The 19,748-nt window shown below is 43.0% G+C and overlaps 1 protein-coding gene across 3 annotated transcripts in view; it reads right to left on the bottom strand.

Annotated features, from left to right (window-relative positions):
• The window catches only part of plxna4 (plexin A4), a 231,080-nt gene that overhangs the window by 43,848 nt on the left and 167,484 nt on the right, over positions 1-19,748 (bottom strand). For 2 of the 3 annotated variants that reach the window (XM_070992584.1, XM_070992585.1), the window contains exons 8-13: positions 18,976-19,075; positions 18,657-18,771; positions 9,953-10,153; positions 9,032-9,128; positions 7,238-7,428; positions 3,718-3,869 (exon numbers count right to left, since the gene is read on the bottom strand). In XM_070992584.1, the coding sequence (XP_070848685.1) occupies positions 3,718-3,869; positions 7,238-7,428; positions 9,032-9,128; positions 9,953-10,153; positions 18,657-18,771; positions 18,976-19,075 (856 nt within the window). Of the gene's footprint in view, positions 1-3,717; positions 3,870-7,237; positions 7,429-9,031; positions 9,129-9,952; positions 10,154-15,378; positions 15,530-18,656; positions 18,772-18,975; positions 19,076-19,748 lie in introns of those variants that run through there. The other variant, XM_070992586.1, reaches the window with a different exon arrangement.

A 19,748-nucleotide genomic window follows, 5' to 3' on the forward strand; every position in this document is an offset into this window, starting at 1 on the left:
TTGCCCTCACAGCTTTTCGTAAAAAGGAAAAACAGAGAAGACTTGTAGAGCTACAAGCGGAAATGAAGTCATTAGAAACTAGACACATGGAACGAAGAGATCCACAAATATTAATTAAAATAAACAAAATTAAACAGGATATAAATGGTATATACGATGAAGAAATAGAAAAACAACTTAAATTCACTAAACAAAAGTATTATGAGACAGGGCATAGGGCAATGAAACTACTCTCCTGGAGGATTCAAAAACAGCGGGGGAAAAATATGATTTATAAGATTAGAAACCCCAAGACACAAAAAGTTTGCAGTGAATTAGAGGACATTCAACATGCTTTCGAACTATATTATAAAGAACTATATAACCAACCGACCATGGTAGATATTACAACAATAGAGACTTTTCTAAGTTCGCTAGATTTGCCATCTATAGGAGAACAACAAAATAAAGAAATTATGACTGAGATAACGGCAGAAGAACTGAACAAAGCCATTTCGAGATTGAAAGCTAATAAGGCTCCAGGTTCGGATGGCTATCCGTCTGAGTGGTACAAAACATTTAAACAACAGATAACACCTGTTCTGCTTAACTGTTTCAACCATACACTGAGAACAGGAGAAGCCCCCCAATCATGGAAGGAAGCAGTTATTTCTATCATCCTGAAAGAAGGGAAAGATAAAAATGAATGCAGCTCATACAGACCAATATCAGTCTTAAATGTAGACTATAAATTATTTGCTTCAATCCTATCTAGGAGACTGGAGTCCATTGTCCCGGAGCTGGTAGATTTGGACCAAGCAGGTTTTGTACTAAACAGACAGACACAGGATAATTTAAGGAGAACTTTACAGGTGGTGAGTCATATTACATCAGAAAACATCAGCGCAATTTTAATCAGCCTAGATGCTGAAAAGGCATTTGACTCGGTGGGTTGGGAATATTTATACAGGGTACTTGCTAGATTCGGCTTCAAAGATGGTTTTATTAAATGTATTAGAGCATTATACTTTTTTCCAACAGCCAGGATTAGGGTTAATGGACACCTGTCGCAAACTATTCATTTGGAAAGAGGGACACGCCAAGGCTGTCCCCTGAGTCCGACCCTATTTGCATTATTTATTGAACCCCTTGCTCAAGCGATTAGAGAGGACTCTGGGATAAAGGGGACTATGATTAGAGGAGAAGAACATAAGATTTGTATGTTTGCGGATGATGTCTTGGTTTTTATTACAAGCCCAGACTCAAGCATCCCAAAATTGATGTCCCTGCTAAAAGAATATAATTTATACTCTGGATATAAGCTTAATATCCAAAAAACCCAAACCCTCACATTTAACTATATTCCCCACCCAGATATTAAAGGGAAATACAATTTTAAATGGGACTCGCCCAAAATAAAATATTTAGGAATAAACCTTTCTAAAGATATGTCAAAATTTTTTGAAAATAACTACGGCCCCATTAATAAGGAGATCAAATCTGATATTTCTAGATGGACACTCCTCCCACTGGACATGAGTAATAGAATAGAAATCATTAAAATGAATGTGCTGCCACGGCTTCTTTTTCTCTTCCAGTCTTTGCCTCTAGAGGTGCCCCAAAAACAATTTGATGAGTGGAATGCCTGGATCTCGAGGTTCATTTGGAGCAGTAGAAGACCTAGGATACAGTTCAAGACTCTGCAGCTAAAAAAAGAGAAGGGAGGGAGAGCTTTACCATGTTTACAGGATTATTACTATGCTGCACAGTTGAAACCCTTAGTATACTGGTGCTCTCCAAATTATGAATCTAAATGGAAATGCTTGGAAACTACACAGTTAAAAATTCCAATACAATCTATTATAGGAAATAAAAACCAAGCAGAAAAACATTATAACAGTTTGAATCAATGGACTGTATTCACTCTCAAACTATGGTTTAAGGTTCTGAGGAAGTTACAAATAGAGAAACAGGCAAGAGTCTTGAATTGGATAGCATATGATCCAGAATTTGAACCTGCTAGATTGGACAGGGGCTTTAAACAGTGGGTTAGGAGAGGGATCACGTCCTTTTGTTCACTCATCTCAAACAGTAAATTTCAGAGTTATGAGTCTATCTCAGCCACATTTGGACTGGAGAAGCAGGACTTCCATAGATACCTGCAAGTCAGAGACTATTATAATAAAAAATTACAAATCAAGGAGGAGAGGGAATACAATTTAATCTCAATATTTCATGAGGCTTATGAAAAGAAAGATAATAAAAAGTTGGTCTCAAGAATATATGGAAGTATACAAGCTTCTAAAAATCATTCCACGTTATCTATTAAACAAAAGTGGGAGAAGGAGTCAGAAACACAAATATCAGAAGAGACCTGGATAGAAATATGTGAGACACAGGCAACCACTGCAAACTCCAGATCTCTACGAGAGTTCGGCTGGAAGAATGTAGTGAGATTTTTTATAACTCCTAAATTAACAGCACTACGAACAGGCACACAGAGCCGAGGCTTTTGTTGGAGACAATGTGGAACCCCTATGGCTAACCATGTTCATGTTTTTTGGTCCTGCCCGAAAATCCATTTATTTTGGAGGGAGGTATTAACCGAAATAAATAAAATTATAAGAGTGGATTTGGAATTTTCTTTTGTTGTTTTATATCTCGGCAAAATTCCGAAAACAGTCTCGCATAAGGACAGATACTTGTTGAAGATTCTTCTGGCTAGTGGTAGGAAAGCCATAACCAGAAGGTGGATGCAAGTAGATCCTCCAACACTGATCCAGTGGCACGGGATCATTCATGAAATTTACTGTATGGAGAAACTTACTTTTATTTTAAGACTCCAATTGGAGAAGTGTATGGAACGCTGGGAAAAATGGATCGAATATGCGCCTTGAAAAGTGTGACATTTGGCTATGATGTATGTGTATGCACAGTATGTATGTGTAATAGAATACTTTGATTTTAACTGTACCACCCATGATGATCTCATGTTCTATTTACATGTTTATAAATAAAAAGTTAAAAAAAAAAAAAAAAAAAAATATGGAGTTGTTCTTTGCTACCCACAGTAGACCACATACAAGTCTCTTGTAATCTATCACTGTGACTTGCAGTTAATTCAAATCACAATATCATCTGGTCTGCGGATTAGGCCAATTTAGCATTCGTTTAGCGCTCATGTCATATTCTCTCCATTCCCGCCTTGCACATAGGGGCACACATGCACTCAAATACCCTGAGGTGAGGACTGACTCATGGTCAGTTAGTCATGCTGACTTGTTATGGCTCTGTCGTGTGGGTAACACAGGTAACGTAGTGTTGTATCCCTGTGTGACTCAAGTGTCTTGTTCCCTGCAGGGCATGAAGTGCTTTCAATGGGATTATGGCGAGTGAAGGGAGAGCAGAAACATTACACTGAATTCATGATTTAGCTTTGCTGCTGTTCCAAATTACAGTTTGACTTCTCCCTATGGTTCCAGTGCAGGTGGAAAAGTCTATAATCAAAGATATTATGTACATTTTGTTCAACAAAATGGTGATTTACTACACAGAAAAGCTCATTATCACCTGTAATTATGAGTGTATGTGCTATCAATAGCTGCTATCAACTGGCTGCTGCCTCAAATGAGACTTACTGCTCTGCAGGAATTACAAATGAGACAAGGTGGGAATGACATGCTATTTGTACTGCGACCTGCTACATATATTCAGTCATCAGTGAAAAACGTGACTTACTGTTCGGCAGGGATGTAGCCATCACGTATGGGGGTGCAATCCACTTCGGCCACCTTCACATTGCCCTGGATCTCTCTGAATTCCAGTCCCAGGTTCTCACCACGGATCGTCACGAGCGTGCCGCCCTCTCTGGGACCCCGGAGAGGGGTGATCTGTTGGAGTTCAAATCTAGACTGATGATTCTGAAGATGTGAATTGTTTGTTTTCCTAAACAACGAGCATTAGTTCATTGCGCAAAAGAATATGTGTCAGTGGGCACAAGACGATGAGAGGCAGCCCAAGTCAGTAACATTTGTGTGATAATGTGGAAGAAAGTATGTCTTTTTTCCATATTCACATGTATTAAGTCCATTTAATGTCACCATATTTACCAGAAATGTTTGAAAAAAGAAACTGACATTGGCTTTGACATGGCACAAGTGGGACTTAATACTGCTGGCTGAATCACAGTATAATAAACAGTCTGACATCGATCCTGACATGGATACTGCGTTGTGCTCTACACTTCCTTGACTCATATTTCTTTGGCAAAGATTAAAAAGCTATTTTAGTGTATAAACACAATCTGATTCCTATTTGATTTTTCCATTAGCTGCCATCTCTCAACCTCTTGTCCATACTGTACACAGTTCTCACTCTGGGCCATTATTTTAAATTCATTCATATCATGAGAGAGCTTCAGGTGAAGAATGATAGCTATAGATTTTTTATCTCATTGTTTTGTCTGTTCACGCATTATGGCGGCTGCAGGAAAGAGACAATAAACGACAAAATACCAGCTCCAGTGACAGCCAAGGGGTCAAGAATCAGGGTCAAGGGATTGTCATTTCTCAATCCTGTATTCACTGAAAACCACAACAATATCTTATATAAGATTAACTTAATACTTGGCATTGGGTGACATCTTTGCAGTAATCACAGTATCCTTTGATTTATCAGTAGCATCTCTCATTGTTGATGAGGCGGTTCCAACATCCATCAGCACTTTACTCACACAATTACTTTTTGGCCAGCGTGTGTGTTTGTGTGTGTGTGTCTGTGTGTGTGTGCGCACATCATCAGGCCAGCCCAGATGGATGGATGTTAGCGACGGACACAGAATAGTCTGTTCCTATCTGTCTCTGCCAAACAGAAGTCCTCCGTGCTGCATGCAGCAGACAGGCGCCCAGCTTTAATGGTGCTGTGTCACCATCCCCCTGAAAAATAGTGATCCCGAGGATTTTCACTGAGGCTGAGGCTCTCATCGCTTCTCTGCTCAGTTTAGAGTTGGCAGCGTGACCCCCTGCGGTGTTCACAGGTAGAGTGCTGAGTGTGTATGTGGGGCTTGATCTTATGGCTGAAAGCTCCAGTGTGTTGTACTACGATAATTCTTATGTTACTGCCACAAGTGCATCAAACTATTTTAATTTGGCTATCTGATTGTTTCTGAACTTAAACTACTGGGCTTGAAAAGAACTAGCCAATCGAATGACAGAGGCAAGCTCAAGCCAGGTCATGCACGACACAAGTCCTGTGGCTGCCATGTGGGAGATATCGTGATTGTATGGTTCAATGTCTCTGATTAATAAGGCTCCCTGCTGATATCTTAATGGAAAAAGGAGCCTTGTGGGAACGGGGCTACAATACATGCAATTAAAAAGATTGCACACAATGCATCGTGGCTCTCCATTTATTAGCAAATGTGGAGGATGGAGAGGGAGAAAGACTTAAGGAAAAAGAGTGAAGGAGAAGGAAGAAGCAGAAGAATGAAAAAGAGAGAGAAGGGGAGACGCAATGAGGCGTTGATTAGATTTGTGACTTTGACAAGATAATTGACGGTTGGGTAGAGGCAAACGCTTAATCACTTCTCTCTCTCTCCCTTTCTCTTTCTCTTTCCATCTTTCCATTGCGAGTCTCTCCCTCTCATATTGTTGATGGGAGATGTCATTATAATGAAGCGTATTAGAATGCATTAGGGCCCCGGTCGTCTTGGAAAAGTCCTCACTCCTCACCCACTGACAGTTTTTATGGGGGACGTGAGAGGGCTGCAATATGTCCCTGCTGCAGCCTCAGGGATGTAAGGAGAAATACAGGGCCCATCTCCAGGAATAAATCCACTGCTCGGGGTGAAGACAAACACTAGAGTGGAGGAGTGATTGAGTGCACCTGACTGATCCAGACTCTTTAATAAGTGCAACGAGGGACAAGATATCATGCCACCTTCCTCAAGTGCTAATTTCATTTTTCCTGGATAAAAATAATGGTTTGGGTTATCAATGAGTTGAAGATAAGGTAATTAAGAGACAACGGCGTCCTCAGTGTCCAGAGATTTCAAACTTTTCTCTCCTGTGTCTGACAATCCTCCTTTACATTATTCAGGAGAAAGCTGTGCTGCACATCATCTGTGGATCTGTGGAGATTCATGTCAGATTCGCGGTGCATTCAAGGTTACAAGAAACAATGGGGTTTACGGCGCTGCTTTCGGTAAATCTCCAACGAGGTCGGCCACTTATCTGTATGCTGGTCTGTGTAGGATGTTGTAGAGAGTGGAGAGGGGAGAAGGGATTAACCTTCCATTCCTGTATCCCTCTTCCCTCCCTGCATCCAAACCCATCACTCCCCGGGACACCAAATGGGATTCCCCCTTGTGTCTTTTTTATTCATGCTTTGCTTCATCCCTTCATCTCTAGTCAGACACCATCTGCTGCTAACTCTCCTCCTCGGGAAAAAGGATGCAGAGAGAAGCTTCCATCATATCCATCATGGGGGGAAATGGGGAGGATGTAGGGATCTTCTTTCACCCCTTCTGCCTCATGTGACTCTATTCCAGCTCAGTCTACCCATCCGTCACCACCTTTCTTTCATGTAAACCCAATCCATCCTCCTCTCACTTCATCTGGGCTTCGTTCCATCCATCTTGTCCTTTGTATCCCCTTATCCTTCATCTCGATGACCCGTATCCCTTCTGCTATTGGCCCCTTTAGATGTTTTGCACAGGTCAAGTCTACTGGCCTCACACAGTGTCTGTGGTTTGCAGGAGCACACTGGGTTAAGTGGAGGTTTGCGGGGACATCTGTGCCGAGTTGATTGATATCTAACAGGAATGGGGATGATTTCTCTCTTTCTAGGTCTTACTATCCAAGTGTTTGTACGGCCACATTGAAAGTAAGAGAAGAGCAAACAGAAAGGACATCTTAAAAAAAAAAAAAAAAACCTCACATGATTGCTATGATTCTGGTGTATCATTATCGTTCAAACTTTTGATGAGAGAAATGTGTTACTGCACTGTAAAATATATCGTTCCTCACAAATGCTGTCAGACTGAATAGCTGCTGGTGACTCACAGCCTCTGCCATTATGTTGAAATGATCAACTGCCAACACTGTCTCAGAGGTGATGAATGTAAGTATGTCCCATCGCTGCACTGTAATTATGTGTATGTGTTTATGTGCGGCCTTTGATTCGAAAGGCTCTTGAATTAATGTTGGTATTGCTTGGCACATGTAAGTGGTTGTGTATATGCGCTGCATGTGTGTCCCACCTGCGTGATCCGTGGGTGGGTGCACTTGCTGTTGATGCCGTTGTGCTCCAGCCACTGGTTCTCGGGGTGGGGGCAGTGCTGCTTGAGGGTGCAGCGGTTCTCTCCTTTACACCAAACACAGCCGAACAGCGGGTCTGCCTTCAGACACAAGCCGCAGCTTCCTCGCTGGGCGTCACACTTGTACAGATGGACTGTGCAGGAGAGAGGAAGTGAGGGGTGAGCAAGGGAAGGTCACGAGAGGGTAGAGAAACCTTTCTACGAATGATTACACCAGCAAATGCATGCTAATTTATTTTGTGCAAAAGCCTCTAAAATGATGGACAAACACTTCAAAACACACAACTAACTAAAATTCGGGTTGTTTACCAGAATCTCTCAGTGTCTGTCAGCTGCTGTTTGAATATGTGAACAACAAACTGAACATTTTGAGAGCGACATTTGTTGATATCTTTGTCTCATTATCTCTCCATCTATCATCGTGGCTATATACCCCCCCCTTCCTCCCTCTCTTTGAGTTTCCTACACTGCTGCCTCTCGCCTCTGCTCACCCACCACAGATTTCACATACCATCTCCATGGCAACGGGCCAACCACTTTCTTTTTAATTGCCATTAGATGCATGTGTGATCTGTCCATCAAATGATGCCCTAGGAGCCGCTTCCTCCACAGGCAAACAAAGGTAGGAGGAGGGTAGAAGAGGATTCTCTAGTTCAAGCATTTCCTTCTCTTTCTCCAACTTTCATTGCTTCTTTGATTTTACACTTATGCTCAAGGATATGTTTTGTACTCCGTATTTGCCTCAGACACACATGCACACAAACACTGTACAAACTTTGCCTTACAGCGCAGTGTCATGTTGGCATATCATCCACATTTTAACAATACGTTTCCTTTGCCTGACTCCACTGCCTTTGGTTAAAATTAGTTGTTTTCCTGTCAGAGAACTACAACCCCCAGCATGCTGCTGTTTGCCTGCCCCAGCATGGATCGCTCACAGTAGTCGATCGCCAGTGGCCAAACTGAAGCAAGCTCGGCAGCTGAATTTTTAAAAATTCAGTTCTGAGCTGTCATTTCACATGTACTGTGAGTAGATGGAGAGTTGGACAGAAAACAAATGAGAGGCAGTGAAGTATAGCATATGCTATACCTATGTATGCTCCACAAAACCAGCCTGAAATAACAAGCTAGCATAGAGTTCAGTTTAATTTTTATTATTGGTTATTTTTTTTCCATTACTGCTCTTCTGAAATTTATGCCAGTAAAGCACACTGAACTGCTGAGATGAGAAAAATTAAATGAAGGGAGGAGGAGAGGCAGTGGCGACACAGATGGATAGATTGCCAAACTCCCAGAGAGGTGCTGGCAGAGCAAATAAGAGAAACAGCTGAAAAGAAATAATATTTGTGAGGAGGCAAGAAAATGGAATTTAGAGAGTTTGGAAGAGACAGACAGACAACGACGGAGAGCAGGAGAGACGGGACAGGACACAGAGACCCACAGAAGGACGGCGTGAGAGAGGATGTGTTAAAGTTAACCACCCTACATGAAAACATCAGGGGATGGATGCTGCACCTCAGCACAAGCCCGTCTGTTGCCATGGAGACCGGCTCCAAGGGCAACAATGGGGAGGCAGTGGCTTTAATGTGTGTTTGTGTCTATATGTGTGTGCGCAAAGTCAGAGTTTATATGTGTGTGCGTCTGGTTTCTTATGATACTATGAGAACTATGGGAAGAGCTGATGTGGATTCGTGTGCGCTCGAGTGCACACATGCTCGTGCCTATGTGCATGCTCACCTTTGTTGTGGGCGGGGTTGTCGATGCTGAAATCTCCGTTCCAGATGACGGTCAGCTCCACGGGAAGACTGCTCATCTCCATCCCATCATAGAAATACTATCGCCATGGCAACCAGAGAGGGAAAGAAGGAGAGAGGCGGCGAAGGGAGAGAGAGAGAGAAGCTGTTGAGCTACTTTAAACTGTCTATTATCTCTTAAGTCCAAAAGGCTCTAGTATCACAATACTCCTTTAAATGCAAAACACATCATCAACAGGTGGCTGTAGACACAGTGAATACACACATGAAGTCACACGTCGTACCCACAAAAACAAGAGCTTTCAGAGACGAGAGCATCTTTCATTTGGTTCTGTAACACCAGCAGCATGGAGGGTTGGTGCTAGAATCATAATTTTACGCTAAATTACAGTTTCCCTCCTTCACTGCTCAATCAAAGTGCAATATTTGGATTGTAGTGTGATTATACGCATAAATCACGCAGACACTTCTACACACAGATGCTGACACACACACTCAGAGTGATGAAGATAGACAGGAAGATGAGATGTTATTGTATCAACAGATGATTAGCATCGAGACCAGCAGAAAGCCTTTTTCATGCTAGTCTTTCATTGCTGTCAATGTATTATTCAGTCAGTGAATGGAGCATGATCGCAGGGATGGTTGTGTAGGAGAGACAAAGTCTGGCTCTTGTCTCATCTACCCACTGTCTAGCTAGAATAGGAAAGCTGGAATCGGTGTGGGCTATATGTGTGTGCGAGAGATTGAAAAAATATTGTCATTTTTATAGGAGAACTTTATAGGAACGGCCGTTTTTATAGAGATTGTGTTGGTGTGTGGGTGGGTGGTGGTCAATGATGATATGCTACAGAAACTGGCAAGTAAAACACACACACAGACAGAAGCACACACTCATCCTCACCGATGTGTTTTGACACTGTACTGAGGAGCTGTTGAAGCGCAGAGCAGGAACTCTGTGCTCGTTTCCCTGGATGGTCAGCAGACACTCATACCCCCTCTGTCCAGACTGGGGCTGGGGGAGGTTCTTTGCTCGCAGGGTGATCGGCTTTACCACATTGACTGGCACAAGGATCCTGTCTGCAGGCAGCAACTGGGGACACCCCTGGAAGAGAGACAAAAATACAATAAAGGATTAGCGTTCAGCTACCAGCCTTCTCACCAGGATTAATGCATAGCTGCAAATAGATTGATGTTACTCGAGGAGACCCTGCAATGTCATGTGAAATATTATTAGGCACACAGTGAAGTACACAACTCATTTTTTAAAATCTGAATGGAACAAATGTTAAAAGTTAGCCGGACAACAAACTCCACTTTCACAAATATTAATACAACCCTTCATAGTTTATATGCAATATTTTGGCAAATTTTGGCATCACAGATAAAACAATTAATACTGCTATTGTGTGGGCTATGGTTGTTAAGGGTTAGGTTATTAAGAAGGGAAATCATGTACAACAACTTCCTTATCAATGAACAGTCATTAGGAGGTTTTTGAGAGAAAGCTAATGACCTGGTGGTTATAGAAGATATAATAAGTGCTTCATAATGACTAATAAAGAGCCAATATGCTGCTAATATGCATGCTAATAAGCACTGGTTAACTGTGAAGACTATGAAAAAAGGTGATGCTCAACCTGCTAAATCTATTTGGAGACACTGAGATGCACCAGGAATATTCCACCAACATGACTGCCATGGAGTGTACTGCAAACTCACAGAGCCATCAATGCTCTCATCATTTTTCTCATTAGGTACAGTACCTCAGCTTAATTGAACGGCATAGCCACTCCAGAGCACTGCTCTTGCTGTTTGCGTGCTTGTATTTGTGATAGTTCATAATGGGTTGAGATCAGCTGAGTCTCCTGGCTGGACACTCCTAGGACCTGCTCCCATTCACTGAGAGTGAAGGGGGCCAGCTCAATATGTACTCCACCATCATCATCCACAGGACGGGAGCGTTAATGAGATGATGAAACAGACACCCCGGCAGAAATGAGGTGAGCTCTCAGTTTGGTTGTTGTGTTCATGTTTTTGTTCAGATGTCACTGATGGATCAAAATAAGGTTGATTTGTGCAAGAATGAATGACAGAGAGAGCCTCGGAGAGAGAAAGGGAGATGAGTCACTTAGCAATTGGTGGTCTAAAATTAACAGCCAATCAACTGAGGTGAGAGTAGCTGCCTAAATATAGAGATCCTATTATTTGCCTGAGAGATGAAGAGGAGATGAAGAAAGAGGAGGAGAACAGGTGTGGAGAAGGGAAGAGATGGACAGAGAAGAGAAAAGGAAGGACGCACAATGGAGGACAGATAGGACAAGTGGGAAGAAAAACAGGTGAGTGACAAGAAGGAGGTGAGGAGGGAAGTAAAGGAGGGTGAAGATAGTACATAGAGAACAGCACTTCCCTGAGCTGTTTCATGTTTCTGCTGAGGAGTTGTGGTAGAGGGAGGGAGCGAAATAGGCAAAATAAGAGAGAGGAACAACAAAAGAACAGAGTGACTGAAAGAGGCAAAAAAATACCATTAAGCATATGTGACAGGAGGAGCTTTAGAACGTCAAAGAGGCTGAAGGAAAGAGGGTGAAAAGAAGGAGAGAAGATAAGGGGAGCCCCCGCATGGTTGGAGCTGGGGGGGAGTGAAGCATAGCGCACGTTGAACTGGGTGATAACACTTGTTTGAAGTTCATTAAAAGCCACTTGATTGGGTTAGGCTGAGTGACTGACTGGGTGGCGAGAGAGAGGGGGAACACTCTGTGACACTATTCACAAAGTCATTATAGATAAATGACAAACAGGGTGAGTGAGTTCAGCGGTGGAGGAGAGGAAGGAAGAGGTGGCGCATGCATGTTTGCTCTCCCAAATCTCATTTTGCTAAGAACGAGGGCTCGTATTTGGAGAATGAAAATGAGTGGGAGAGCAAAGAGAGATGCGATCCATTTTTAATCACATCTCTTCCAGTTAATACGCTTGAACAATAGGGACAATAAATATGATCTGGTCTGTGGAAATGAAGGCATGGGAAGCACTGGGGTATGACTTAACACGGTGACTAAAGCTGAATCCTGAAGACACAGATCTATACTGATAGGGGCATATGGTGATAAGGTGATAGGATTGTGCGCACACACACATACACACACGCACACAGAGCATCACCGCTAAATGCACTTTATTTAATGGTGTTTTTTGCATACTGACTTGAACTTCACCAGAGTTAATATCTGACAGACTACCAAGCTTTCTGGGAGTCAGGTCAGTATTCTGCGGCTTAACATCTGCTGGAATCAGGTCTATGTCTCCACTGACCAGACACGGCACTACCCTTCACACATGGACACTGACCATCTCCGTGTACCTTCATGCCATCAGACAGGGATAAAAAGCAGCAGAACTTCCTTTGCACGTCACAGACGTTTCCGTCCACACATGTGTGAATAAAGCCTGAACTGACACTTGACACTGTCTGCGTGGCTTTCATTCGTGTACATGCGAGCAGATTCAAGGTTAACACACATACAATATGAATGCAAACAGATACAGGGAATAAACTACAGCCTTGGAATCTCATTACAGTACAAGATAAACGCCACATGTCAGAGCCAGACAGCATCTCTTGCATCATCTGCCTTTATGACAACGTGTCATGGAGGAAACTTCAAAAAGGAAATTCAAACAGCTGCTGACTACACACTCATGCACACATATGCACTGTTTCATTAAAACCTACAACAATTCTCTTTACAACATCGGCATCAGAGTATGTTTTTCACTTCAAGTTCACACCTAGGAAGTGTCAGCAAAATGATCACACATGCACACATAAACACATTCTTTCACACATAAACAAACAATCACAGGTTTATTTAACCCCATAAACTAAACCTCTGTAATCATGAAGCACGGTTCACCCACACGCTCGCACAAATGCACACTGTCAACCTTGCCAGAAGCACAAACTGTCATTCCTCGTGCCGGTTCACAATCAGTAAAATCTTAATATCCTTTTTAAGTTCTGTGACAGAAGAAACAGCAAAATGTAAAAGCACAAAACGCAAAACAGATGCGTGACGTGCTTGAACAACAATGAAAAATTCATAATGTCAAAGGGAATCTGTAAGCATCTATGCTGCTGGTACTCTTTTTTTCCTCCTACTTAGCTCAGATTTTTCTGTTTGTACGCATTCTTACACACTCAGACACAGTAATATAACACGCCGTGATCGCTGCCAGCAGTTCCTGAGGCCAAATGGGCTTTCAGCGGTTTGGACAAACACATGTATATGCTAGTTGGCTACTGATGCTGGTGGCGTTGGCAGTGATGCTTGCTGACGCCTGTTAAGATTTATGTCAACATTAAGTTGCTCTAATGTCTGTGCGTTTATTTCCGATCTCCACCCTCTCAACCCCAAATTGCTGAAGTGCGATAAATAACAGAGGCAAATCACAGACACACACAATAACCACATCCTACATGCACATACTGTAGCTATACAGTGGCATACAGAAAACAAGAATTCACTTGCAACTCGTCACTCAGTCAGGCTCCACACTGTTGACTGCTTGACTCTGAAAGGAGGATTTTTGAGTCACAGGTTTGAGGAAATTGAATTCAACCATCATTTGTGTGGACAGAGTCACAGTGCAGCTCTTATCCCCACATGGCATGTGACATGTATGGTCAATGTCCCTGTGTGAAGTGTATTGGGGTGTAATGTCAATGATCCCATCACACAAACATGTCTGGTCAATGACCAATGACAATCAGGTTTATTATTTGCATTTACAGTGTTCATATCATTTCCAAATTGCATTGAAAAATGCAGCATGTCTTTCTAGAAACAGGGCCCCGGTTTTTGTGAATAATCTGCAGAGCTATCTGTCAACACTATCCATTGACAACTGCAGTTTTCTATGAGAGTAACAGGGAAACTGTTTCTGGAAAGAGATGCTGCTGTTGATTTTCACCTGGAAAAACCAGGATAAATTTATCCAAAACTATTTGCATGGGTAGTTACCATAAGAGGTAAGTGAGAACACATTTGTAATTTGGGCAAAACAACCCTTTAATATATTTTTATATTTTTTCTGGTGGAGTAGGAGGCGAGAGAGACTACGAAGTGCTGTACATCGTAGACGTGAAGCAGACTAGTTTATGTATGTGTTATGTGTCTTTTTCATGAAGATGTGAACTTTGGTGACAGTCTTAGAGTCATGCAATCGAGGACCTGAACTAGAAAGAGAAAAGTACCTGTCAATAGCATGACTCATCATAACCACATAATAGCCCCGACTTCTGAAAACCAAGTAAGCGCCTCGTTTTTCTCCATGTAATTATCCTTCATTGTTCCTCCCTCCATCACTGACTCATTGTTTTCTCTGACCTCATCTCTGATTCTCTGTCATGCTCTTGCTTTACCCCTCCTTCATTTATCTCTCTCCAAATACAGCCTGTGTTGTTCGTCCTATCTAGCTCACTGACCCTTCTCATTTCTCTTATCAACTCCCTCTCACTGATTCTCTGTCCTCCTCTCGTTCCTGACTTCGTTTCTTCTCCAGGACCTACTTAGATCTGATAATTGGAGGCTGGTGGGAGGTGTGAAGGGTGGAGATAGGGAGAGTGACAGAGAGTAGGCAGCAGAGTGGGAACTGTGAATGTAAAAGCCCTTGGCATAGTTTGAAGCAAGGAAGGAGGGAGGGTGAGAGCGAAAGAGAGAGAGAGGCCCATAATTATAGCAGTGTAAGGTGTGAAGATGAAGAGGATCTTAAGTTTTTATACAGTACACGTACCACACACACACACACACACACACACACACACACACACACACACACACACACACACACACACACACCTTGCGGTTACCAAGAACTCCCCTTAACTGGCCTCTGTTTTATCATCTCCTACAGAGCCTCGGGCAAAGACACTCTCCGTCTCTTTGCTCATCTTCCCTCCTTCCCTGCTGCTCCTCACCTTGTTTCAATCCCACCTTAAGTTTTTTTTTTTTCCCCCCAAATACAACCCTCTTTTTTTCTCTCTCTCCACATCTCCATCCTTGTTCTTGAAGAAAAATTAAGTTTTATTACAACACGTGGAGGAAAACTGTGTTCACACAACTACTGAGACTTCATCAAATCTTTTATTGGTACAAGACCCCATTGTGATGTCATCATATTTTAAGCCATGAGTAACACACGACACCCCCTCCGACGGTGTGGTGGTGATGATGATGGGATGAAGAGAATGGCTTAGATCTGGATGGATGTGAACAGGAAGAGGCTTCTGGCGAGCTCAGACCAGGGCGCTGGAACTGGATGTGAATGTGGTGAAGGAGGGTCGCGCTGACTCGCAATGAAATGACAGCTGATAGCAGCGAGCGTACAGCGAAACAGATTTCAAGTTTGACAGCAACGATATGATTGGCTGGTTGAGATCATGGCTGAATCTGGTTTAACAGAAGGAGGAAACGCCCATAGTCGGCTGATTACGAAGAAAGCGGGAGAACAGCGAGAGAGAGAGAAAGGTCAACGAATGAGTAGCATGGATGAACTTCGGTTAAGCTTCACTCAGTAGTCTGTAAACTGTGCTTGTGATGTTTACAGACAGGTTAGTAATTTCACTGTTTGTCTTTGTCTTTTGTGCGTTTTTCCCAGATCTCAGCAACTCATGTGGTGAGTATAATACTATTACCAATAGGAATGACAAAAATAAGACCAAGGCTGTGGGAGACTGTGGAAGATCCCCATGCTGGAGCAGTTTGATGGCATTATGAAGCTCATTAATCTTTCACTTTCGGTTTGTTTTCCCCCATTTTGTTTCATTTGCTCTCACTCTCAATTTCAACATGTCCCTTTGGTCTTCAATCTATAAATACTCAACTGACTCCTCAGCAGTCAGTGCCTGCGTATGACATTGATCTGTCTATGAATCGAACCTAAGCACGTCTCTCTACCATTCCTGTCTAATATTGGCAACTAAACAGCTATTACTGCTGGCATTTAGCTTCTTTAATAAAATTATCTAGATCACTTGATCAATAAGTTCCTGGTAAATAAACTCCCAGGCATCGATCACCGCAACTCAGACGAGAAGTAGCTAATGCGAGGACGTGCTAAGGGGTAGTGATATATATTCGCTGACATTAATATTTTGTATCTCCCTACCAGCTGAATATATGAGGGAAAGGCTTGGCAGCAGCTAAGCATGTGAACATGCTGTGTCGTAGACAGAAGAAGAAGAAAGGGAAATATCCTCCAGTGGTTTCCATCAGACAAAGAGAACAGGAACTGTCCTCACTTTCAGCTGCTTTAGGCGAGGCTATGTATGCACTTAAGGCAGGCATGTCAAACTCATTCCACAAAGGGCTGTGTGGCTGCAGGTTTTTCCTCCAACCAATCAAGAGCACACAGTCTGACCAATCAGCTGTCTGAAGACTGAGATCAGCTAATGAAATGAGTCAAGTCTGGTGTGCTGCTGCTTGGTTGGAAAGAAAACCTTCAGCCACTCGGCCCTTTGTGGAATGAGTTTGACATGCCTGACTTAAGGGATGGGGGATGCAGTAAGAAACAACGCTAAATATGCAGGTAAACAAACACTAGTTTATTGGGTAAACAAGCACAGCCTGTTTAGCATAATCAACGCAACTGTCGTGGTCAGGGATAACTTTTGGCTATTTATTCAGTGTAACCAAGTGAAGCTGCCTGCACGCTCTTTGTCAGCGAAGCTCATCAGAATGGCTAAGTCCTTGAGATGTGGAGAGGGCAAACAGGGACGTGGCCTTGGATAATGCGCCAACAGGCAAATGTCTGATCCGAGCGCCCATATCATAGCAGGCATGAATAAAAAGGCACTCACTGTACGCCCAGGCCTGGCTTTAACTCTGTCCTGCCATGCATACTAACAACAAGCTCAACCAGTAGGGAGATTTCTCTGGTCTCCATCATTAGCATAGCGCTAAGGGATTATTCAGATCACTGCCTGAAATCCCTTAATTGTAATAGTACACAAAAAGTCATCTGCAGCAGAAAGAGGCCATCCCATTTCACAGAGCAAAGTTGACTTGTAGCCTTTTGTGAAATTTGGGAATGATTCAATGGATAGTCGTGCGTGTGTCTGCATGTTCTTAAGCTTGTGTGTGTGTCTAAATTATTAATTCAGTGGAAACCAAAAATCTGGCAGCAAATACATGACCTTGGATTTGAAGGGTTAATTAAAAGCAAATTAAAAATCATTAAGCCTGCAAAACACCTGCTTTTTATGAAACAACACGTCAAAAAAGGGATGTCATTAATGTGCAAATACCAAATCCCCTCCGCTTTATTTATGGTTTTCTTTTAGTCAGCAACACAATAGGACACACATTATTATCCTCAGTCAATATTGACCACCAGCCCCTGAGTTAATTGGAAACGTAAACCTGCAAAAGACTCAGGCTTGGGCCTGACTAAGCAGGAAGGTTCAAAAGGATAATGGAAAAGGCGGAAAAAGAAAATAATATCGTCTGCACAGGTTGAATGGCTCGGGGGAAACATGGGTGGAATAACACAATTGAGAGCAGACTGCTCATCAAAGGAGGCAATCTGGCTAAGCTTGTCCCTGCCCGTCGTGCAGCGTCTGCCAACCCAGACATGAGCACTAGTGATCTTCATCATAGCTCACCTCAGGCTAGGATTAACAGGCCACTAACTCCCCGTAAAAGCCTCCCCCGAAAACTACCGTGATTTGGCAGGGCACAGGCAGGGAAAAACTGTATTCAGATAAACACACACTCATAAAAATACATAGAGGCACGCTGACACACTCATATTGTACCCACTGGCTCACAGCAGAGGTTACACACATGCGTGGGCACACACCCAAACCTTCTTTTACCTCCTTGCTCTGCCCTGAAGGCCGCCGTTGTGGCAGGGACTCTAAATCAGAGTGAGACCTCTCTCACAGGACGGCGACTGGGCGGGTTGGGGGCATTCACTGAATGTACCCCATCCAGTGAGTGGCTTGTCCTCTGCAGCAGAGCAGCCTAATTACGGTGGGCTCTGCTTCGACGGGAATAGAACTGGCTGCCAATACTATTGATAATTCACACAGACTAAGCTGTCGCAGGGAATAGGGATGGGCGAGAGGAAATGGCTCCGTTTTATTAGTTTCCACTGCCCTTTGATGTGCAGTCAAGAGCGAGACATGCCAAGAGACTCATGCCAGATGGAAGCACTACAGCCAAAAGGTGTCTCAATCCTTTTAACATAACTCTTTTTGCATGCGAAACCTAGAATGATGGCTATTAGTTTCACGTAGCCAAACATTTCCCCTCAATTTACTTCACCATGTTTTATTACTGAGCTGGCTCAATACGAAGAGGCTGGCCGGAGCTGGGCAGCATTAAAAGCTATGGGAATTCTTGGACATTGTCTTAATGGGCGACCGTTTGTCTTTGAACTTACAGGCAAACGCGTTGCTAGAAATTCTGGGCCCCCTGACAACAGCTCAGCCCTCCACTGAAAGTTCCACTTTCCTAGCAGCACCTACAGGCGGGTTTGATGACTGGATAATTGGAGTTAACGTACAAATAAGAAAAAAGTACACTTCTATCGCCTGGCCTGGGACTCACCTCCGGCTTCTTGACTCGGCCCTCCTGGAAGGAACATGTGCGAGGGTCGTGGGTACAGTCATGCCTGTATTTACACCAGTGGCACTGGTAAGGACTACTCACACAAGACAGACACCTGAACGGAGCAGAGAGGAGGCAAGACAGGGTCGTGAATTAGCAGATACACACAAGGGAACAGAAGCTCAATATGCCGACTTACTGATATAAACAATACAATTTCCAACAGCTTATGAATCAGACAGTTTTTTCATCAATATGAAGAGATCAGAAATATGACAAGCTAGGGAGAAGCGCTCTCGAGAGCTATAAATAGACTTACGACTTGTGCACGCTACAGTTGTAGAACACAAAACTGGTGTTAGCGAATGCCAGGCCTGTCTCCTTGGACTTCAGGTAGAGCTGCACAATCTGGTGGTCGCCTAGAGAAAACAGATCCGTAGTCAAGATTAATAGTTTGTTGCACAGAGGGAGACAGAAGGAGAAGAAGAAGAACAAAGAGGAGCGAGAAATGCTTTTGTTTCGGAAGCATTTATTGACATTTTTATTCAACTCTTGAAATAAGCAGCAGAAATAAAATAGTATTATAATGGTAATGGTTGCATGTCACAGCTACTTTTCCAGCAAGAGCAGTGGGTAGGCACTTCTAAAGAGCCCCTGCCTGTAAGATAATCTTTTTATTCACTTGTTCACATATCCTTTTTCAGTGTCGAGTCACATTAGATTTTCCCATGAAGGAAAGATGACTGCGCTGCTTTGAGCCACAGGTGCTCAGCCTGTTGCGGTGGTAAAATGCAGTATCTTAAGAGACGGGGAGAGTAGAAGGGTTTTGTTGGGTTAAGTCTCCCTATCCCTGCAGCCTTACAGGAGACAATAAAAGTTGGTGCACACACGTTTCCCTTGGGATGGAAAATATTCCCCCGGAAAAGTCTTTGAGAGTGTCTTTGACAAGGTAAAGGGGGATAAAGATGAAACAGAAACTGTGTGTGTGTTTGCGTGTGCAAGTGTGTGTGTGTATGCGAGGTGTGCCTCATCTGTATTTGGTGTGTCCTTTTGTCTGGCCCTAATGAAGGAGTTCATGTTTAATTCAACAGC

This window comes from Chaetodon trifascialis, chromosome 22, assembly GCF_039877785.1.
Source record: "Chaetodon trifascialis isolate fChaTrf1 chromosome 22, fChaTrf1.hap1, whole genome shotgun sequence".
NCBI lineage: Eukaryota > Metazoa > Chordata > Actinopteri > Chaetodontiformes > Chaetodontidae > Chaetodon > Chaetodon trifascialis.